The 24,597-nt window shown below is 48.7% G+C and overlaps 1 protein-coding gene across 1 annotated transcript in view; it reads right to left on the minus strand.

The window, feature by feature from the left end:
- Nucleotides 1-4,291: 4,291 nt before the first annotated feature.
- tbc1d24 (TBC1 domain family, member 24) overlaps nt 4,292-24,597 on the minus strand; it is a 59,397-nt gene continuing 39,091 nt past the window's right edge. The window contains exon 7 of the mRNA XM_086000996.1: nt 4,292-5,609. Within this exon, the coding sequence (XP_085857122.1) occupies nt 5,461-5,609 (149 nt within the window). The 3' untranslated portion in view covers nt 4,292-5,460. The remainder of the gene's footprint in view (nt 5,610-24,597) is intronic.

Here is a 24,597-nt window from a genome sequence, read left to right on the forward strand (position 1 = left end):
GTCCCAATAATGGTGGTCCTCCATCTCGTAGTATATACATGTATAGTTTCTGTGTTTCCTTTCCGTTATATTCAACTGGCACCCTTATTTTTCCTCTGGGGTAGACTTTTGCCCCGTGTATGTCTTCAATACAATGGACGTGTCCTTTAAGGGTATGCGTGAGAATAGCCGCTCATAGTCTCGTCAATTCATGACAGTTAGGGCTGATCCTGTGTCCAATTCCATCTTCACTGGGGACCCTGCTATCATGAGGGTGACCCAAATGGTTCGGTGATCTTCTTTTGCGATCACATTGTGTAATTTTAAACAACTTAGTTGCCTGCTCCCGGAGTCCTTATCACTCTCCTGATCTTTGGAACTACTATCTGTCAGTTTCTTTACTTTCCTGTACTGTTCCTTAGTAGTTCTTGTCGTGTTGGTCTTCTTTCCCGACCTGCAGACTCTTGCTATATGTCCCATTTTCCCGCATTGCCTGCATATTTTGTCTTTAAACCAGCAGTCCTTCTGCTCATGGGTTGTTCTGCCGCAGTGATAGCACTTTTCGGCTCCATACGCCATTTCGTTAGCGCTGTATTCTTGTGGTTTCTGTTGTATTTCCACAGCTCCCCATGCTGCTGCTTCGTAGGATACTGCCACGCTGAAAGCCTGTTCTAGCGTCAGGTCCTTTTTTGAAAGTAGTCGTTTCTGGGTTCCTTCACTCTGGAGCCCGCAGGCAAACTTATCCCGTAAGGTGTCTGCCAGTCCTGCTCCGAACTGGCAGTGCTGCGATAACTTGCGTAGTTCCGTAAGATAGTCAGCATTGCTCTCATCTTTGTGCTGGTTTCTTTTATGGGACTTGAATCTTTCTGCTATCAGCAGTGGTGTAGGGCTTAGGTGTTCCTGTAAGATATGAACAATCTCCTCAAAACTTTTCTCCATTGGTTTAGCTGGGGTAATTAAATTCCGCAATAGGCCGTACGTACTCGCACCCATCAGATTTAATAATACCGACGCCCTCTTTCCATCAGCCACCTCATTTGTCTTGCAGTACACTTCGATTCTTTCTACATACGTGGTCCAGTCTTCTACCTCGTTGTCGAAAGCAGTGATACTGCCACTTTTCGGCATCTTGGGTGATTTAAAATGGCGCCTCCCGCGCTTTTGCTTCTTCCCCAATGGAATAAAATGGTGCCTCCCGCGCTTTTGCTTCTTCCCCAACGGGATAAAATGGCGCCTCCCGCGCTTTTGCTTCCTCCCCTTACTGCCACGCTGCTCCTAGCGTTCTACGGGGTAATGGCGGCGACCCGCAGCTTCGGTGCGTCTCGTTTTCCTTCCCCCCCGTTTGGTTTCTCTCCGCTGTCCTGTTCTCGAGCACCGAACGCGCCCTGTGTGCTCCACCCTCTCTCTCTTGTTTTCTTTTCCTGGCGATGCTGCGCGGCCCGTTTCGTAGAGCCGCTCGATCGAGCTTGAGCCCACCGCAGTCCGGAAGGGTCAGCGCGCTACCTGCTACCAGCACGATTCGCTGGAACCACAGTCTCTCCCGCAATTCTCCAAACACCGATGGATTCTTTGGGCGGTTGCCCTCGGTCGACGCCCGTTGCTCAGACTACGACCTTCCAGGACCATCCTTTCAGGCGAGATCCCCGTGAGATGATGCCACACTGCAGGTGAGTTCGAACTTACTCGTCGCCACTGTAAAGTCCGCGCCTCAATAATACACGGACTTCGGGAGAACAGTTTAACAGGTACTTTACTGAACAAGAGGCAGCTTGAAACTGAAACTACAGAAGCCTGCTAGGGCCTTTTATACAGGGGTGGTCACTGCTGGTACTGCAGTCTAAGGCCAGTTATTCCCTTAAAGGTACATACACAACAAGAGTCATAGAGATATACAGCACAGAAAGAGGCCCTTCGGTCCATCGTGTCCGCGCCGGCCATCAAGCCCTGTCTATTCTAATCCTATTTTCCAGCACTTGGTCCGTAGCCTTGTATGCTATGGCATTTCAAGTGCTCATTTAAATGCTTCTTGAATGTTGTGAGGGTTCCTGCCTCCACCACCCTTTCAGGCAGGAAGTTCCAGATTCCAACCACCCTCTGGGTGAAAAAGTTTTTCCTCAAATCCCCTCAACCTCCTGCCCCTTACCTTGAAACTATGCCCCCTGGTTATTGACCCCTCTACTAAGGGGAAAAGTTCCTTTCTATTTACCCTATCTATGCCCCTCACAATTTTGTACACCTCAATCAGGTCCCCCCTCAGCCTTCTCTGCTCTAAGGAAAACAACCCCAGCCTGTCCAGTCTCTCCATAGCTGAAGCGCTCCAGCCCAGGTAACATCCTGGTGAATCACCTCTGCACCCTCTCCAATGCAATCACATCCTTCCTATAGTGTGGCGACCAGAACTGCACACATTATTCCAGCTGTGGCCTAACTAGCGTTTTGTACAGCTCCATCATAACCTCCCTGCTCTTATATTCTATGCCTCGGCTAATGAAGGCAAGTATCCCATATGCCTTTTTAACACCCTTATCTACCTGTCCTGCTGCCTTCAGGGATCTATGTACATACACACCAAGGTCCCTCTGATCCTCTGTCCTTCCTAGGGTCCTACCATTCATTGTGTATTCCCTTGCCTTGTTAGTCCTCCCAAAATGCATCACCTCACACTTTTCAGGGTTAAATTCCATTTGCCAGTGCGGCGGAAGTCTCGGAGCGGCGAGGTATAAAAGAGCAGCGGAGGCTCAGGTAGTCCTCAGTGCGGCGGGAGTCTCGGAGCGGCGAGGGCTCAGGTAGGCCTCAGTGCGGCAGGAATCTCGGAGCGGCGGCGGGAGTCTCGGAGTGGCGAGGTATAAAAGAACGGCAGCGAGGCTCAGGTAGGCCTCAGTGTGGCGGGAATCTCGGAGCGGCGAGGTATAAAAGAGCGGCAGCGAGGCTCAGGTAGGTGTACTAATCTCCAGTCTCAGAGAGAGGGAGAGAAGTAAAAAGTAATCGAAGTGTGACATCACCAGAAAGCAGGTAAGTGATTGGTTGGTGAGTATTTCTTTCTTTTTAAACTTTAACTCTGTTTATAGTTTCTAAAGTCTCTGTGGTGTAGCGGGGACTGTTTGTAAACCAGGGCCCTTAAATATACCATTTAACTGTAGTGTAATTGGTGGGATTGGTTTGTTTAATTTAATTTGAATGAATTAAAGGGTAAGTCATGACAGGAGAGCCTGGCCCCGTGGCATGCTCCTCCTGCGCTATGTGGGAACTCAGGGACACTTCCTGTGTCCCTGACAACTATGTGTGCAGGAAGTGTGTCCAGCTGCAGCTACTGGCAGACCGCATTGCAGCGCTGGAGCTGCGATTGGATACATACTGGACCATTCGCGAGGCTGAGGACGTCGTGGATATCATGCTTGATCAGTTGGTCACACCGCAGGCAAAGGTTGGACAGGCAGAAAGGGAATGGGTGACCAACAGACAGAGTACTAGGCACAGGCAGGTAGTGCAGGGGTCCCCTGTGGACATCCCCCTCTCAAACAGATACACCACTTTGAGTACTGTTGGGGGGGATGGCTTATCAGAGAAAGGCAGCAGCAGCCAACTTCCTGGCACCAGGGGTGGCTCTGCTGCACAGGACGGGAGGAAAAAGAGGGGTATAGCTATAGTAATAGGGGATTCTATTGTAAGGGGAATAGATAAGCGTTGCTGCGGCCGCAAACGAGACTCCAGGATGGTGTGTTGCCTCCCTGGTGCAAGGGTCAAGGATGTCTCAGAGGGGCTGCAGAACATCTTGGAAGGGGAGGGTGAACAGCCAGTTGTCGTGGTGCATATAGGTACCAACGATACAGGTAAAAAACAGGATGAGGTCCTAAAAGCTGAATATAGGGAGTTAGGAGGTAAATTAAAAAATAGGACCTCAAAGGTAGTAATCTCAGGATTGCTACCAGTGCCACGTGCTAGTCAGAGTAGAAATAGAAAGATATTTCAGATGAATACGTGGCTAGAGGAATGGTGCGAGGGGGAGGGATTCAAATTCCTGGGACATTGGTACCGGTTCTGGGGGAGGTGGGACCAGTTCAAGCCGGACGATTTGCACCGGGGCAGGGCCGGGACCGATGTCCTAGGGGGGAGTGTTTGCTAGTGCTCTGGGGGAGGGTTTAAACTAAAATGACAGGGTGTAAGGGGTGGCCTGTGGTGGTGGCGCGTGCGCCGTGTCAGTTATGCCTCTGACTGTTTATGAGCGGTTCGAATCGCTCCCATTCCCTTGGGTTCTAGACACTGGACTTAGGTACAAGGCGGCGGTACAGAGAAGACTCGAGTAGACGGGTGGTTGGATGTAAACAAAAACCAAGATTTTATTGAAGAGGAAAAATTGATACAATCTTATGGAAAATTACTAGTGTACACTTCTACAGGCAAAAATACAAAAGAATAACTATACTTATACAGGGAATGGGGAACACACGGCACATTGAGGGAAAACAACTATCTTAACAATCCCCTTATCCCACCCCCTAGACCTAACTAGGTTAAGCTATGAGGAGTCAGAACTTCATGCTCACCAATCAAAAGGGTTTGTTGGACTCAAAACAACGGCGGGGTTTGGGGTTCGCTCTTGGTGTTCTCTGGAGCCTGCTGTCGTCACGTGGTCTCCGGGCGCTGCAAGGGCATTGTCCAGGTTCGAGTACCCCAAAGTTAAAGTCTCTAGTTTGGGTACTTTACCTTGCAGGGATGGTTCTTCGTCGTCAGCCGACAGTTTGAGTTGGTGTGCAGATATTCGCAGGTCGGCTGAGGCTGAAGGCCCAATAATTCGAAGCCTCCCCTCAGTTCGTCTCCTCAGTTGGTCTTCTTCAGTTGGTCTTCCTCAGGTGGTCTTCCCTCCTCCCCTCGTCGCGTCCCGCCTTGCCTGGCCTGAATTGTCCGTGTCCGCCCAATGCAGTGCCGGGGCGGTTTTCAGATGAAGTGGCAAAAGGCATGGGCAAAGGCCAGGGGGTAAGCGTGGGACGGGGAAAGAGTGACAGCCACGAGGGCGAGGGGCCGAAGAGCAGAAAGAGAAGAGAAGAGCACAGCAGAGCAGAGAGCGATTGCTACCCAGGGGCCTTCAATTATACTCCTTTCGAAAACCCTTATCTGCGTGCAAAATCAGGTTAGTTCTTTGTCTTAATCGTGGCGGGCTATTTTAAATAATGGTAGCAATCCATACCAACTGTTTTTAGATGGCCGGTAATCGCATCTACCGGCCCGATAATTGACTTGTATTGTCATGAATGTTCCTTGATCGGCCTGTCCAGCCCCGATGGCTCTTTTAATCTGTTTCCGATTATATATGTAGACTGCTTGATGGCCTTAACTATGCGCCTAACTGAATTTAGAGTCGTCTCCAATTCGGTCTAATACATAATTCAGAGTCCTGTCTGGTTTCAAAACACAAAGTCTCTCTTCACAGAAAACTGCAGCTTGGGTTTCGATCCACAAGCTGTCTGCATTGCAGAGTCCATTTTAAAATCCCACAGGCTTTCTGCCACGAGGCACGGACGCCATCTTGGGTACCCTTTTTGATTTAAAATGTCCAGGCAGGGTCCCGTTTATTAATAACAGCCTTCGGGGAAATGCAGAAATTTTGCAAATCTTACAAGGGGGTTGGGAACCTGAGCAAGGAGACAGAAGAAAGGGAAACAAGGATAAAAGCAAAAGATAGGAAGGAGAAAAACAAAAGTGGCAGTCAGAGAAATCAACGGTTTAAATCAAACATGGCCACAGTAAATAATAATTCTAATAGGTCTAAGAGCGTTAAAAAAACAAGCCTGAGGCTTTGTGTCTTAATGTGAGGAGCATTCGTAACAAGGTGGATGAATTAGCTGCGCAAATAGAGGTAAACAAATATGATTTGATTGGGATTACGGAAACATGGCTCCAGGGTGGCCAAAGCTGGGAACTCAACATTCAGGGGTATTCAATATTCAGGAAAGATAGGCAAAAAGGAAAGGGAGGTGGGGTAGTATTGCTGGTTAAAGAGGAGATTAACACAATTGTAAGGAAGGATATTAGCTCTGATGTGGAATCTGTATGGGTAGAACTGAGAAATACCAAGGGGCAGAAAACGTTAGTGGGAGTGGTATATAGACCTCCAAACAGTAATGCAGAGGTTGGGGATGGCATTAAAAGGCAAATTAGAGAAGCGTGCAATAAGGGCACAGCAGTCATCATGGGTGACTTTAATCTACATATAGATTGGGCTAACCAAATTAGTAACAATACTGTGGAGGAGGAATTCCTGGAGTGCTTACAGGATGGTTTCCTGGACCAATATGTCAAGGAACCAACCAGAGATCAGGCCATCTTAGACTGGGTATTATGTAACGAGAAAGGATTAATTAGAAATCTTGTTGTACGAGGCCCCTTGGGTCGGAGCGATCATAATATGATCGAATTCTTCATTAAGATGGAGAATGAAGTAGTTGACTCAGAGACTAGGGTCCTGAATTTAAATAAAGGAAACTACGATGGTCGAGGCGCGAGTTGGCTAGGATTGATTGGGGAATGTCACTCAAAGGGTTGACGGTGGATAGGCAATGGCAAACATTCAAAAACCGCATGGATGAACTACAGAATTTGTTCATCCCAGCTTGGCATAAAAATAAAACAAAAAAGGTGACTCAACCGTGGCTAACAAGGGAAATTAGGGATAGAATAAGATCCAAGGAGAGGACATATAAATTGGCCAGAAAAAGCAGTAAACCCGAGGATTGGGAGCAGTTTAGGATTCAACAAAGGAGGACAAAGGGATTAATTAAGAAAGGGAAAATAGAATATGAGAGTAAGCTTTCAGGGAACATAAAAACTGACTGTAAAAGCTTTTATAGATATGTGAAGAGAAAAAGATTGGTGAAGTCAAGCGTAGGTCCCTTGCAGTCAGAATCAGGGGAATTTATAATGGGGAACAAAGACATGGCTGACCAATTAAATACATATTTTGGTTCTGTCTTCACAAAGGAGGACACAAATAACCTCCCAGAGATGTCGGGGAATATAGGGTCTGATGAAAGGGAGGAACTGAAAGAAATCAGTATTTGTAGGGAAATGGTGTTAGGGAAATTGATGGGATTGAAGGCTGATAAATCCCCAGGGCCCGATAATCTACATCCTAGGGGTACTTAAGGAAGTGGCCCTAGAAATAGTAGATGCATTGCTGGTCATCTTCCAACATTCGATGGAATCTGGAACAGTACCCATGGATTGGAGGGTAGCTAATGTTACCCCATTATTCAAAAAAGGTGGTAGAGAGAAACGGGGAATTACAGACCGGTGAGTCGGACATCGATAGTGGGGAAAATGCTAGAGTCCATTATAAAAGATGGAATAGCAGAGCACTTGGAAAACAGTGACCGGATCGGACAATGTCAACATGGATTTACAAAAGGTAAATCATGCTTGACTAATCTACTGGAATTTTTTGAGGATGTAACTGGTAAAATAGATAAGGGAGAACCAGTGGATGTGGTGTATTTGGACTTTCAGAAGGCTTTCGATAAGGTCCCGCATAAGAGATTAGCGTGTAAAGTTAAGGCACATGGGATTGGGGGCAAGGTATTGACTTGGATAGAGAACTGGTTGGCAGACAGAAAGCAGAGAGTTGGAATAAACGGCTCTTTTTCCTTGTGGCAGGCAGTGACTAATGGGGTACCGCAAGGATCAGTCCTTGGACCCCAGCTATTCACAATATATATTAATGATCTAGACAAGGGAACTAGATGTAATATCTCCAAATTTGCGGACGACACAAAGCTGGGTGGGCGTGTGTGCTGTGAGGAGGATGCCGAGAAACTACAGGATGATTTGGACAGGTTGGGTGATTGGGTAGAAGCATGGCAGATGCAATATAACGTGGATAAATGGGAGGTTATCCACTTTGGTGGCAAAAACAGGAAGGCAGGTTATTATCTGAATGGCAATAGATTGGGAGAAGGGGAAGAGCAACGAGACCTGGGTGTCCTTGTGCACCAGTCGCTGAAGGTAAGCATGCAGGTGCAGCAGGCGGTTAAGAAGGCAAATGGTATGTTGGCCTTCATAGCGAGAGGGTTTGAGTACAGGAGCAAGGATGTCTTGCTGCAGTTGTACAGGGCCTTGGTGACACCCTATCTTGAGTATTGTGTGCAGTTTTGGTCGCCTTATCTGAGGAAGGATGTTCTTGCCATGGAAGGAGTTCAGCAAAGATTCACCAGGCTGATACCTGGGATGGCAGGAATGACGTATGAGGAGAGATTGGGTCGATTGGGCTTGTACTCGCTGGAGTTTAGAAGAATGAGGGGGGATCTCATTGAAACTTATAAAATTCTGACAGGACTGGACAGAATAGATGCAGTAAGGATGTTCCCGATGGTCGGGGAGTCCAGAACCACGGGACACAGTCTAAGGATAAGGGGTAAGCCATTTAGGACAGAAATGAGGAGGAATTTCTTCACCCAGAGAGTGGTGAACCTGTGGAATTCTCTGCCACAGAAGGCAGTAGAGGCCAATTCATTAAATATATTCAAGAAGGAGTTGGATATATTTCTTAAGGCTAAAGGGATCAAGGGGTATGGGGAGAAAGCAGGGACCGGGTACTGAATTTGGATGATCAGCCATGATTGCATTGAATGGCGGTGCAGGCTTGAGGGGCCGAATGGCCTACTCCTGCTCCTATCTTCTATGTTACTGTTCTGCCCATCTGACCAACCCGTCGAGAGGTTCTGAAAATTTGTGTCAGAGCCCCTGCAATCTCCTCCCTTGTCTCGCACAGCAGCCTGGGATACATCTTCAAGTTGGGGTTGAAGATCAGCCACAATCTTATTGAACGATGGAGCAGGCTCGAGGGGCCACATGGCTGACTCCTGCTCCGAATTCTTATGTTATTATAAAAAGGTGGTGTCATGAAGCTGTCGGATTGTTGTAAAAACCCAATTGGTTCCCTAATGTCCTTTCGGGAAAGAAACTTGCCGTCCCTTACCATACTATATGTAACTCCAGTCCCACACCAATGTGATACATAAGAACATAAGATGTAGGAGCAGGAGTAAGTCATTTGGCCCCTCGAGCCTGCTCCGTCATTCAATAAGATCATGGCTGATCTGATCTTGGCCTCAACTTCACTTCCCTGCCCGCTCCCCATAACCCTCGACTCCCTTATTGTTCAAAAATCTGTCTATCTCCACCTTAAATATATTCAATGACTCCGCCTCCACAGCTCTCTGGGGAAGAGAATTCCAAAGATTCACAACCCTCAGAAGAAATTCCTCCTCATTTCCAATTTAAAAGGGTGCCCCTTATTCTGAAATTATGCCCCCTGGTTCTAGATTCCCCCATGAGGGGAAACATCCTCTCTGCATCTACCCTGTCAAGCCCCTTCAGAATCTTATATGTTTCAATAAGACCCCTCTCATTCTTCTAAACTCCAATGAGTATAGGCCCAACCTTTCTCCATAAGACAACCCCTTCATCTCCAGAATCAACCTCATGAACCTTCTCTGAACTGCCTCCAATGCAAGTATATCCTTCCTTAAATAAGGAGACCAACACTGTACGCAGTACTCCAGGTGTGGTCTCACCAACAGTTGTAACAGGACTTCCCTACTTTTATACTCCATTACCTTTGCAATAAAAGCCAACACTCCATTTGCCTTTCTAATTACTTGCTGCACGCTAACTTTTTGTGATTCATGTACAAATACCCCCAGATCCATCTGTAACTCAGCATTTAGTAATCTCTCCCCATTTAAATAATAATTTGCTTTTTTATTTTTCCTACCAAAGTGGATAACCTCGCATTTTCCCACATTAAACTCCATCTGCCAGATTTTTGCCCACTCACTTAGCCTATCTATAGCCCTTTGGAAATTCTTTGTGTCCTCCACATAGTTTGCTTTCCCACCTATCTTTGTATCAGCAGCAAATTTGGCTACATTACACTCAGTCCCTTCATCCCAAGTCATTAATGTAGATTGTAAATAGTTGAGGCCCCAGCACCGATCCCTGTGGCACCCCACTAGCTACCGTTTGCCAACCTGAAAATGACCCATTTATCCCGACTCTCTTGTTTTCTGTTAGTTAGCCAATCCTCTATCCATGCTAATATATTACCCCCAACACCATGAGCTCTTATCTTGTGCAGTAACCTTTTATGTGGCACCTTATCGAATGCCTTCTGGAAATCCAAATACACAACATCTACTGGTTCCCCTTTATCCACCCTGCTTGTTACATCCTCAAAGAACTCCAGCAAATTTGTCAAACATGATTTCCCTTTCATAAAACCATGCTGACTCTGGTAGACTCTTAACTGCCCTCTGAAGTGACTGTGCAAGCCACTCAGTTGCATCAAACCACAGTTCAAGAAGGCCCACCACCACCTTCTCAGGGCAGCTAGGCATGGGCATTCATTATTGACCTCACGCTGATCGACTTTGACCTGCTGCTGTCCCGTCCGCATTACTGAAGTTTGCCACCCTCTGGAGGACAAAGAAGGAACGACACCTACAAAATGCAAAAATAATTTCCCCCCCCCCCTCAAATGCCCTGTATTGTTGCTGCACCCCTTCAGTCGGTGCTGGATCCATATCAGGTTCACTGGGGTCTGTGGTGCTAACCCATTGCCTTAGTAATCTCACTCATCTGCCATTCATTTCCTCACTAACCCCGCTGCTTAGTCACAATCTCGCTCAAAGTTCTGCCACTCCCGGCAGCTGCACGAGTGACCCAGTCTGTCCTCTCTTGCATCGGTCACATCTAGGCCAATGCCTGTTCCTCTCCCCGATGGGTCTGGCTGAAGATTGTGCAACATGTGTATTTCGGGGCACAAGTACTCTGCAAGTATCCTGCACTTCACACCAGTACAAGGGCATAAACACATATGCTATTTCACCATGTCCAGAGCAGTAGAACCAGAGGACACGGCCTGCACTTGAAGGGGGGGTAAATTCAAAATTAATCTGTGGAAACAATATTTCAGTGAGTGAGTGGTCAATCTACAGAACAGGCTCCCTGGGGAGATGGTGGAAGCAGTTAGTACTGATGCATTAAATGCAAATTAGATCAATTTCTTTCAACAAATAACATTTTGTGATGCAGTGTATGAGTAATTTGAGACATGACATCTGGTAAGTGTAGCATGCTTGAGAAGAACAGGTGACCTTGGACCTATCGTTCCCAAAGATTAGAAATGCGAATCACATAAAATAAAGGTTTCCCTCACCTCATGTTGGAGTCTGTTGTAGACTAACTGATAGAGATTGATTGCTATGATTAATCAACAACTCCACTATCATTGTATCATGGCACTACTAGGATGGTAGGTGGACAGTGGTCTTTCTCCCTCGCAATCCCTATATTTGTTCACTCCTCACCCACCTCCGCCCTTCAGAAACTCCAGCTAATGCAGAGTTCTGAGGCGGGACTCAGAACCATCGCATCACCCAGTCCCACTGATCTGTGCCCTAGTGAAGACCCCCCATCCTCAGAACCACCACCCCCACCTATGTCTCGCCTCACCCAAATTGGGAAATCACCAGCCAGACATCCTGGCCCGTTCCTCGGACTCTGATTGCTGCCCACTTGCACCCCCTCACTCTGTCATCGAAGGCTGATCTTGGGGGGCACGGTGGCATAGTGGTTAGCACTGTTGCCTCACAGCGCCAGGGACCCGGGTTCAAATCTGGCCTCGGGCGACTGTCTGTGTGGAGTTTGCACATTCTCCCTGTGTCTGCGTGGGTTTCCTCCGGGTGCTCCGGTTTCCTCCCACAGTCCAAAGATGTGCAGGTTAGGTTGATTTGGCTATGATAAATTGACCCTTAGTGTTAGGGGATTAAATACGTGGGGATAGGGTGGGATATGTGTCGGTGCAGGCTCGATGGGCCGAAATGGCCTCTATCTGCACTGTAGGTTCTGTGATTCTCCTCTGGAATTCTCTACCAAAACCGCTTGTCACATCTCTCCCTGCCTTAAAAAATCCCTCCCCACTAAATACCTTTACTTCCTGCTCGGCATCCTCCTGGCAAACACTGAGGAATTCTTTCACAAGGCAGGTGATCCAGGGAGCCGGTGACAAAGATATACTTGTGTGGGATTATTGATTTGATTTCCTCATTACTAGTAACAGCACGTGAGGGGTTAAAAACCTAGGTTCATACAGAAAATGACTAGTCTGTTCACTACACCTTCAGCTTGGAACCTGGCCACTGGAAAATGGGAATTGATGAGAGAAAGGGTTTCCACTGGGGGGAAGGGTCAGTAACCAGAGGACACAGATTTAAGGTAATTGGCAAAAGAACCAGGGGGAGAGGAGAAATTATTTTATGCAGTGGGTTGCTACAATCTGGAATGCACTGCTTGAAAGGATAGTGGAAGCAGATTCAATAGTAACTTTCAAAAGGGAACTGGATAAATACTTGTAAAGGAGAATTTGCAGGGCTATGGGGAAAGAGCAGGCTCGATGGGCCAAATGGCCTCCTTCTGTATGAATCTATGCATATGTATTTAGTAAGTCTGTTGAAACAAAAAGCTTTTATGTGCTAATGTTTGAGTGCCAAGGCATGGGCTGTTCCCGTTATAGTATCTTTGGTAGTTGGAGGGACAAAGGGTTAAGTTTCAACTTTCACAGATGCTTCAAACAAGGAGATAAACATCCCATGGTATGTTTCCCCTACCTCCGCCTGGACCATGACCCCGCTACCAAACATCAAGCCATTGTTTCCAAGACTGTCACTGACCTCATCTCCTCTGGAGATCTTCCCTCCACGGCCGCCAACCTCATAGCTCCCCAACCCCGCTCAACCCGCTTCTACCTCCTTCCCAAGATCCACAAACAGGACTGCCCTGGTAGGCCCATCGTTTCAGCCTGTTCTTGCCCCACGGAACTCATCTCTTCCTATCTCGACTCTATTTTTTCTCCTTGTCCAGTCTCTTCCCACCTACATCCGTGACTCTTCCGACACCCTCCGCCACTTTAACAGTTTCCAGTTTCCTGGCCCCAACCGTCTCCTTTTCACTATGGACGTCCAATCCCTCTACACCTCCATCCCCCACCAGGACGGCCTGAGGGCGCTCCACTTCTTCCTTGAACAGAGGCCCAACCAGTCCCCATCCACCACCACCCTCCTTCGCCTGGCTGACCTTGTTCTCACATTGAACAACTTCTCCTTTGACTCCACTCACTTCATCCAAATTAAAGGTATTGCTATGGGAACCCGCATGGGTCCTAGCTATGCCTGCCTTTTCGTGGGATATGTGGAACATTCTTTGTTCCAGTCATGCTCAGGTCCCCTTCCTCACCTCTATTTCCAATACATTGATGACTGTATCGGTGCTGTTTCCTGCTCTCGCCCTGAACTAGAAAATTTAATTCACTTTGCTTCCAATTTCCACCCTTCCCTCACCTTCACATGGTCCATCTCCAACTCTTCCCTTCCCTTCATTGACTTCTCTGTCTCCATCTCTGGGGATAGGCTATTGACAAACATTCACCATAAGCCCACCGACTCCCACAGCTACCTGGACTGCACTTCCTCCCACCCTGCTTCCTGTAAGGACTATTCCATTCTCCCAGTTTCTCCGTCTCTGCCGCAACTGCTCGGACGATGCCACCTTCCATACTAGTGTCTTCCTTTTCCCTCAACCGAGGATTCCCCTCTACAGTGCTTGACATGGCCCTTGACCGTGTCCGTTCTATTTCCCGCATTTCTGCTCTCACTCCTTCCCCTCCCTCCCGGAACTACGATAGGGTTCCCCTTGTCCTCATCTTTAACCCCACCAGCCTCCATATTTAATGGATCATCCTCCGCCATTTCTGCCACCTCCAGCGTGATCCCCCACCACCAAACATACCTTCACCTTCCCCTCCCCTTTCAGCATTCAGAAGGGACCATTCCCTACCAGATACCCTGGTCCACTCCTCAATCACATCCAACACCCACTCCCCTTCGCCTGCCACCTTCCCGTGCAAGTGCAGGAGATGCAACACCTGCCCTTTTACCTCCTCGCTTCCCACTGTCCAGGGTCCCAAACATTCCTTCCAGGTGAAACAGCGATTTACTTGTACTTCTTGCAATTTAGTACACTGTATTCGCTGCTCACGATGCAGTCTCCTCTACATTGGGGAGACCAAACACAGATTGGGTGACCGCTTTGCAGAACACCTCTGTTCAGTCCGTAAGGGTGACCCCGAGCTTCCGGTCACCTGTCACTTTAATTCTCCGCTCCACTCCCACTCTGACCTCGGCCTCTTGCACTGTTCCAATGAAGCTCAATGTAAGCTCGGGGAACAGCACCTCATCTTTCGATTAAGCACTTTAGAAAGGGGAGAGCGGGAGCGAGAGCTGGGGAGGGGAGCGGGAGCGGGAGCGAGAACGGGAGTGAGCAGGAGTCGGGGAGAGGGGACCTGGCGTAATACACAGATTATCAAGACTTCACAAGATGGCGGCCAGTGACCCCGCTCACCCGGGCGGTCACTGAACGGGCCTGTAACTGGGGCAAACACGGGGCCTGGCGAGGACAGGACCCGGGGGGGCGAGGACAGGCCCAGCAGCAAGGTCGAGGCCCATGAGTGGCGCAGCGTGGACCAGCAGTGGGATCGGGAGGATCACACTGCATCCTATGAAACCCAGGCAGAGAGGACCTGTGGGAAAGAGGGAGGACGACAGTAGGAGTATGTTTGTGTGCGCGTGCTAGGCCGATGTAGCAGAGCCTGGTCTCCAATCATCTTGGATCCCCTTGCCATTGGACCAAGACCTTGCAGTGTGGTAGCTGGTGTGCAACAGCCACCCCACGTTAAAAGAATTCATGCACAGGCATTTTCCACCCTTTAAAATGAAGTTCGGGATCTGGAACGTCAGATCCCTCATGGACAACCCCAACAGCGACAGACCGGAATGGCGAACTTCTATCGTTACCCGGGAGCTCAGACGTTTCGACATAGACATCGCCGCCCTAAGCGAGACCCGGTGGGCAGGGGAAGACCAGCTCAAGGAGCAAGGCAGTGGTTACACCTTCTTCTGGAAAGGTAAACCTGAAGAACGCCGCATCCATGGGGTACGCTTCGCCATAAAAAATGAGCTAGTTGAACGTCTGAGACTCCCCTTGTGGAATAAACGAACGCCTCATGACTCTACGGCTCACCCTAGCCCGGAACCAGTGCGCTATGGTCATCAGTGCGTACGCCCCAACACTGGAAGCCACAGACGAGACCAAAGAGGAATTCTACTCCAGCCTCGAACAATCCCTGCCCCAAGTCCCAACGGGCGACAAGCTGATCCTCCTTGGCGACTTTAACGCCAGAGTTGGAAAAGACAAAAGACACAGACTTCTGGGGCGGTGTGATTGGCAGAGAGGGGGTAGGGAAAGCCAGCTCCAACGGTACCCTCCTTCTGATGAAATGCTTAGAACATGGCTTTGTCATAACCAACACCTTGTTCCGTCAGAGAGACAAGTACAAGGCTTCATGGCGACACCCTCGCTCCAAGCACTGGCATCTGCTGGACTACGTCATCGTCCGAACGAGGGACCACAAGGACGTCCGCATTCACCCGCGCCATGACAGGAGCCGACGACTGCTGGACAGACCACCGCCTAATCCGCTCCATCATCTCCATCAACATAGTCCCAAAACAGCGGCAGCAACAGAAGCAAAGCCGCAGGAAAATCAACACTGGAGCACTCAAAGACCCTGCTAAGAAAGCCCTATTCAGCCTGCGTCTCACAACCAACTTGGCGACTCCCAGTGATTCAGAGACACAGAGAGTGTCCACAGCACCTGGTCTGCACTTAAGGCCTCCATAATCAGCCCCTGTGAAGAGACGCTCGGTCACTCGACCAGGAAACACCAAGACTGATTTGACGAGAATGACCAGGAGATCCAGGAGCTAATAAGCTGCAAGCACAAGGCATTCCTGATCTGGAAACAGCAACAGAACTCAAGAGCAAGAAAGCAGCTCTACAGACGCCTGAAGGCCGAGGTCCAACAAAAAACTTGTGACCTAAAGAACAGATGGTGGGTGGAGAAAGCGCAGGAGATCCAGCAGCTAGCCAACAACCACGACGTGTGTGGATTTTTTAAGCGCAGTCAAGACCACCTACGGCCCAAGCACCCAAGGTTCTACCCCACTGCGGGCCAAGAACGGAGAGGTACTCATCAAGGACAAGGAGACAGTCAGTGCCCGCTGGAAGGAGCACTTCGAAGATCTCGTTAACTGAGACTCTGTCTTCGACGAGTGTCCTCAACTCCATCCTGCAGCATGCTACCTGCCACCACCTCCGCACAATCCCAGCCCGGCATGAGGTTGAAAAGGCCATCCGACAACTGAAGAACAAGACGACCGCAGGAGCATATAGAATCCCCACCAAGGCGCTAAAACATGGCGGAGAAGCACGATTGGTGTGAATACATGAACTCATTTCTCTTATTTGGAAGGTGGAGAGCATGCCAGGGGATCTCAGAGATGCCATAATCGTGACCATCTTCAAGAAAGGTGACAAGTCCGATTGCGGTAATTACAGAGGAGTCTCCCTGCTGTCTGCCACTGGGAAAGTCATTGCAAGAATCCTCCTCAATCACCTTCTCCCAGTGGCTGAAGAGCTCCTCCCAAAGTCGCAATGCGGATCCCGGCCACTAAGGGGCACAATGGACATGATCTTCACTGTGCGTCAACTGTTGTGTATGTACCTTTTAAGAGAAGAACTGATTCTGTGCTGCAGTACCGGCAGTGACCACCCCTGTATGTAAAGCCATAGCAGGCTTCTGTACGTCAGTCTTGAATTACTCTCTGTTCAGTAAATACCTGTTTTATTGTTCTCCTGCAGTCTGAGTATTATTGATCCTCAGACACTACACTGGCGACGGGCAGGTTTGAACTCACCTGCAGTACTGCATCACCTCACGGGGATCTTTTCCCTGAAGAGAAGCTTCTTGGAGGTCGAAGTCAGAACGGCGGGCGTCGACCGCGGGCAACCGCCCAGGGATCCATCGGAGAGTTGCAGGGGAGGCTGTGGAGAGCTGGGCCTGGCTCCCCAGTCGAGGTGTTCCAGCAAGTCGTGCTGGTAGCAGGTAGTGCGCTGACCCTTCCGGACTGCGGCAGGCTCGGGCTCGATCGAGCGGCTCAGCAAAGGGGCCGTGCAGCGTTGTCGGGAGGAAGAGAGAGAGAGAGAGAGAGAGAGAGAGAGAAGCGCACGGGGCGCGGTCAGTGCTCAAGAACAGGGCAGCGTGGAGAGGATAGAACGCGGGGAAGAAAAAGTGAGACGCGCCGAAGCCGCGGGTCGCCGCCATTACCCTGTAGAACGCTCGGAGCAGCGTGGCAGCAAGGGGAAGAAGGAAAAGCGCAGGAGGCGCCATTTTATTCCATTGGGGAAATACAACAGAAACCACAAGAATACAGCGCTAACGAAATGGTGTACGGAGCAGAAAAGTGCTATCGCTGCAGCAGAACAACCCATGATCAGAAGGACTGCTGGTTTAAGGACAAAGTATGCAGGCAATGCGGGAAAATGGGACATATAGCAAGAGTCTGCAGGTCAGGAAAGAAAACCAACACTACAAGAACTACTAAGGAAAAGTACAAGAAAGTAAAAAAAGACAGACAGTAGTTCGGAAGATCAGGAGAGTGATAATGACTCCGGGAGCAGGAGACTAAGTTGTATAAAGTTACACAACGTGATCGCAAAGGAGGATCACCGAACCATTTGGGTCACCCTCATGATAGCAAGGTCCCAAGTAAAGATGGAATTGGATACAGGATCAGCCCTAACTGTCATGAATTGACGAGACTATAAGCGGCTATTCTCACACATACCCTTGAAGGACACGTCCATTGTATTGAAGACATACACGGGGCAAAAAGTCTACCCCAGAGGAAAAATAAGGGTGCCAGTTGAATACAACGGCAAGGAAACACAGAAACTGTATCTATATATACTACCGGATGGAGGACCACCACCACTATTGGGACGTGAATGGATCCGAAAATACAATTGGGTTGGCATTCCATTCAGGCGCTAACTGTGACTGATAAAAAAGGATGATGACGTCACACCTGGACGACTGTCAAAAATTCTAACTGACGCGAAAGAGGTGTTCCAACAAGGACTTGGGACTCTAAAAGGAGTAACGGCAACGATAAAAATCGAAGATAACGCAAACCCAAAATGTTTTAAGGCCAGACCGGTACCTTACGCGATCCGCCCAGCCGTTGAAGCAGAGCTGGAGAGTCTGGAGCGTTCGGGTGTGCTGTCCAATGTGGACTGGAGCAAGTGGGCCACACCCATCGTTCCTGTAATGAAGAAATCATTGAGCAGCACGCCTGGGGAACCGAAGAAGGTTCGCATCTGTGGGGACTTCAAGGTAACTGTGAACCCAGTCCTGCGCACAGTACAATATCCACTTCCACAGATAGAAGATATTTTCGCCTCACTATCTGGAGGGAGACGCTTTACAAAGATTGATCTGGCCCAAGCGTATCTACAAATGGAGGTGGAAGAAGCATCTAGGAAATACCTCACGATAAACACTCACAAAGGCCTTTACCAGTACAATCGACTGGTATTCGGGGTAGCATCAGCCCCGGCTATTTGGCAGAGGGCAATGGAACAATAATAATAATAATAATAATCAACTTTATTGTCATTGTTAGTGCACAAATGCAGTACAACGAAATGTAGGCTTGCGACTCCCGAGAGTGTACATTTAGATTAAGACATTTAAACATTCAACATTCATTTGGCTTGTAATACATTAATATAAACATAACCATAATAAAGTGCATTGGCAGATGTGCAGGCTTTAGAGTTTATTTGTGGAGTTCAGTAGGATGACAGCCCTGGGAAAGAAGCTGTTCCTAAATCTGGTCGTTCGGGTGCATCTGTAGCGTCTCCCAGATGGCAAACAGACTGTGGCTGGGGTAGGTAGGGTCTTTTGATGATGGTCCGTGACCTCCGTAAACAGCGTTTCTGGTATATGTGCTCTATGGTCGGTAGCCGGGTGCCGGTAATGCGTTGGGCAGTTTTGACTACCCGCTGCAGGGCTTTCCGGTCATAGTAGCTACAGCTGCCATACCATACTGTGATACAGTTCATCAGGATGCTCTCTATTGTCCTGCAAGGGATCCCGGGGACCTAGTGTTATTTGGACGACATCCTGGTTACGGGCGAAAATGACAGTGAACACCTTGCCAACCTGGAGCAGGTGCTCACGAGATTACAGGAATATGGGCTACGAGCCAACCGCCCCAAATGAGAGTTCTTCAGGAGACAAATCTCGAATTGTAGCCACATGATTGATGAGGAAGGGTTGCATAAGTCGGCGGACAAGATTGAGGCTGTAGTCAAGGCTCCAGCACCGGAAAATGTGTCGCAACTGAGGTCGTTCCTCGGGTTGGTGAACTACTACCATAAGCTCTTGCCGAATTTATCTACAATTCTGCACCCACTGAACGCCCTACTGCAAACTGGAGTAATATGGAAATGGAGTGATGAGTGTAAGCGTGCCTTTCAGAAATGTAAATGCCTAATCACTTCAAAAGAAGTATTGGCCCACTACAATCCAACACTACCGATTCGGTTAGCATGTGATGCGTCTCCCTACGGCATCGGAGCGATGCTGTCACACAAATTCCTTGACGGTTCAGAGAGGCCAATAGCCTTTGCGTCGCGCTCGTTAACCTCAGGCGAGCGTAACTACGCCCAGATTGACAGGGAGGCCCTCAGCCTGGTGTGGGGGGTGAAGACGTTCAATCACTATCTGCACGGGCAGAAATTCACCCTACTGACTGATCATCAGCCCCTGGTCTCCATTTTTAACCCAAAGAAGGGCGTTCCGGTGATGACGGTACAACGGCTGCAAAGATGGTCACTTTTTCTAGGGGCACATCAGTACGACATAGAGTACAAGGGTACGAAACAGCATGGAAACGCTGATGGGCTGTCGCGCCTACCGTTGCCTACAGTAGAGGAAGCACCTGCAGTGGACCCTGTGGAGATATTCCATGCGACCATAGGCGAATGTCTACCTGTTACAAACTCAAGTATAGAGAAGGAAACCCGAAATGACCCGACACTCTCTCAGGTCTATGATTTGACGGTGAAGGGATGGCCAGCACATGGCGACTCACTGTTGCCAGCATTCTCGCCAAGGAGAGAACAGCTGTCAGTGTGCCGGGGGACCTTGATGTGTGGATCCCGAGTGGTAATTCCACCCAAGTTGAGAGATAGAGTGCTCAATGAGCTTCACGAGGGTCATCTGGGAGGGGTAAAAATGAAGAGCCTAGCCAGGGCATTTGTGTGGTGGCCGGGAATCGATAAAGAAATCGAGGATATGACCAAGAGATGCACAGGATGCCAGAAGGTCCAAAACGCTCTACCACAGGCCCCGCTACATCCATGGGAGTGGCCCTCATCTCCATGGCAACGGGTACACATTGATTTCGCTGGTCCATTTATGGACTCAATGTTTCTAATCGCTGTGGACACCCATTCGAAATGGCCAGAGGTCATCAAAATGTCCTCCACCACCACGGAGAAAACTATTGCAGTCCTACGGACCATCTTCGCCAGGAATGGCTTGCCAGAACAGATTTGCTCCGACAATGGGCCAGAACAGATTTGTTCCGACAATGGGCCACAGTTTGTGTCCGAGGATTTCCGGAGGTTTCTGAGGAATAATGGGGTGAAACATTACACATCTGCCCCATATCATCCAGCCACAAATGGATTGGCCGAGAGGTTTGTTCAGACCTTTAAAAAGGCAATAAAGGCAATGCATAATGAGGACATACCACTACAACACAAGGTGGATAATTTCTTGTTTGCTTACCGGAATGCGACACATGCAGTCACCAACCAAACTCCAGCCATAATGTTCTTCAACCGAAGGCTAAGATGTCGCCTGGATTTGCTCAAACCAAACATAAGACGAGATGTTGAGGATAAGCAATTCCAGCACATCAATGAGAAGCCAACCAGGAGCTTCAAGATAGGGCAACCAGTCTTGGCCCGTGACTACTGAACAGAAAAATGGCAGCCAGGAACGATATGCACACAGCAGGGACCACTAATGTACACAGTGGACGTTGGAGAGAGCATCGTGAGACGCTATGCTGACCAGATTCTAGAGTCACAGGAACAAGCCAAACCCGTACCACGAGCAGATGCACCTGGTAATCAACCCGAAGTACAGATTGCGTCTACCTCAGAAGCAGTGGTATTGGAAGCTGACGAACCAACCAATGACAATGAGCCAGAATCAACTCCGCCGCAAGAACAGGATACTCGAGAAAGGCGTTATCCAGTCAGGATCAGGAAGCCTCCTCAAAGACTGAACTTATAAATGATTATTTCAGTTGATGTATATAGTACAGAGAAAATTGTAATTGTAATTAGTTATTATTTAGTTGTTAAATGAATGTTATGTACTGTTTATCTAAAAGGGGAGGAATTGTTGTGTATGTACCTTTAAGAGAAGAACTGATTCTATACTGCAGTACCGGCAGTGACCACCCCTGTATATAAAGCCATAGCAGGCTTCTGTACGTCAGTCTTGAATTACTCTCTGTTCAGTAAATACCTGTTTTATTGTTCTCCCGCAGTCTGAGTATTATTGATCCTCAGACACTACATCAACTACAAGAGAAATGCAGGGAACAGCACCAACCGCTGTACATGGCCACCTTTGACCTCACAAAGGCCTTCGACACGGTCAACCGTGAGGGATTATGGAGTGTCCTACTTAAATTCGGCTGTCCTCAAAAGTTTGTCACCATCCTCTGCCTGCTTCACGACGACATGCAAGCCGTGATCCTGACCAATGGATCCACCACAGACCCAATTCACGTACAGACCGGGGTCAAGCAAGGCTGTCTCATCGCACCAATGCTCTTCTCTATCTTCCTGGCTGCAATGCTCCATCTCACCCTCAGTAAGCTCCCCGCTGGAGTGGAGCTAATCTACAGAACAAACAGGAAACTGTTCAACCTCCGTCGCCTCCAGTCCAGATCCAAGGTGTCCAATCCTCGGTCATCGAATTACAGTATGCAGACGACGCTTGCATCGGCGCGCACTCGGAGGTCGAACTCCAAACCATCGTCAACACCTTCACCAAAGCGTACGAGAGCATGGGCCTTACACTAAACATCCTTAAGGCAAAGGTCCTCTACGAACTTGCCCCCGCCACACAGTACTGCTCCCCGATTATCAAAATCCATGAGGCAGCCTTGGACAACGTGGACCACTTTCCATATCTCTGGAGCCTACTGTCAACAAGGGCAGACGTCGATGACGAAGTCCAACACCGCCTTCAGTGTGCCAGTGCAGCCTTCGGTCACCTGAGGAAGAGAGTGTTTGAAGACCAAGACCTCAAACCCAGCACCAAGCTCATGGTCTACAGAGCAGTAGTGATACCCACCCTCTTGTATGCTTCAGAGACATGGACCATGTACAGCAGGCACCTCAAAGCACTGGAGAGTTACCACTAACGCTGCCTCCGCACGATCTTGCGAATCCATTGGCAGGATAGGTGCACCAATGTCAGTGTTCTCGCTCAGGCCAACATCCCCAGCATCAAAGCTTTGACCACGCTCGATCAGCTCCGATGGACAGGCCACATCGTCTGCATGCCCGATACGAGATTCCCAAAGCAAGTGCTCTACTCGGAGCTCCGACACGGCGAGAGAGCCCCAGGTGGGCAGAGGAAACGCTTCAAGGGCACCCTCAAAGCCTCCTTGAAAAAGTGCAACATCCCCACTGACACCTGGGAATCCCTGGCCCAAGACCGCACAAAGTGGAGGAGAAGCATCCGGGAAGGGGCCGAACACCTCAAGTCTCTTCGCCAGAATCAAGCGCAAACAGCAGAAGGAGCGCACGTCAACCCAAGCACCCCACCCACCCGCCCCTTCAACCATGTCTGCCCCACCTGTGACAGAGACTGTAGGTCCCGCATTGGACTAATCAGTCACCCGAGAACTCATTTTTAGTGTGGAAGCAAGTCATCCTTGGTTCCGAGGGACTGCCTAAGAGACACTTTACAGCCTTCTGGGCTCAACATCGCTGTTTGCTGCTGGAATACAGAATTTGTGCAATATTAGCCCAGTAAATATCATTCATTTCTTTCTATGCATGTAATATTACTTTGCGGAACAAGCGAATTGAGCTTCAGGCTCAGTGGGAGCATTTCCACCTCTGAGTCAGAAGGTGCAGGATTCAAACTCCGCTCCAGACAGTCCCGGGGAAGGGAGGCTGGGGCCCCAGACAGTCCCGGGGAGGGGAGAACATAAGAAATAGGAGCATGAGTAGGCCATTCGAGCCTCCACAGCCCTCTGGGGTAGAGAATTCCAAAGATTCACCACCCTCTAGAAATTTCTTCTCATCTCAGTCCTGAATGGCCTACCCTTTATCCTGAAGCTGGGGCCCCTGGTTCTAGACTCCCCAGCCAAGGGAAACATTCTCCCAGCATCCACCCTATCAAGCCTTGTAATAATTTTGTATGCTTCAATGAGATCCCCTCTCATTCTTCTGAATTCAAGAGAATACAGGCCTAGTTTACTCAATCTCTTCTCATACGACAGTCCTGCCATCCCAGGAATCAATCTCGTGAACCTTCGTTGCACTCCCTCTATGGCAAGTATATACTTCCTTGGGTAAGGAGATCAAAATGGTACAGTACTCCAGGCGTGGTCTCACCAAGGCCCTATATAATTGGAGTAAGACTTCTTTACTCCTGTACTCAAATCCTCTTGTAATGAAGGCCAGCATAACAGTTGCCTTCCTAATGGCTTGCTGCACCTGCACATTCACTTTCAGTGACTCATGTACAAGGACACTCAGGTCCCTTTGAGCATCTGCATTCCCCAATCTATCACCATTTAGGAAATACTCTGCTTTTCTGTTTTTTCTACCAAAGTGGCTAACCTCACATTTATCCACATTATATTCCATCTGCCATGTTCTCGCCCATTCACTGAGCCTGTCGAGATCCCCTTGAAGCCTCTTCACAACTGCCACCTAGCTTTGTATCATCAGCAATTTTGGAAATGTTACATTTAGTCCCCTCATCCAAATCATTGATAATAGTTTGTGAATAGCTGGGGCCCAAGCACCAATCCTTGCAGTACCCCACTAGTCACAGCCTGCCATCCTGAAAAAGACCCATTTATCCCTGCACTTTGTTTTCTGTCTGTTAACCAATTCTCAATCCATGCTAGTACATTGCCCCCAATTCCATGTGCCCTAATTTTGTTCACCAACCTCTTGTGTGGGACCTTATCGAAGGCCTTCTGAAAATCCAGATACACATCTACCGGTTCTCCTTAGTCTACTCCACTAGTTACATCCTCAAAGAACTCCAATAGGTTTGTTAAACAGGATTTCCCTTTCATAAATGCATGTTGACTCCGCCCAATCTTACTATCAGTTTCTAAGTGCCCAGTTATTGCATCCTTTATAATAGATTCCAGCATTTTCCCAACTACTGATGTGGGGCTAACAGGTCTGTAGTTCCCCGTTTTCTCTCACCCTCTTTTCTTAAATAGCGGGGTTACATTTGCTATCCTCCAATCTGCAGCCTTAGTTTCAGATTGGACTACATCACTCTCAAACTTAATATAAAATTCAATCATATTATGGTCACTTGTT

Source organism: Somniosus microcephalus, chromosome 11, assembly GCF_052327205.1.
Source record: "Somniosus microcephalus isolate GS21.2 chromosome 11, FLI_Smic_1.0, whole genome shotgun sequence".
Classification (NCBI taxonomy): Eukaryota; Metazoa; Chordata; class Chondrichthyes; order Squaliformes; family Somniosidae; genus Somniosus; species Somniosus microcephalus.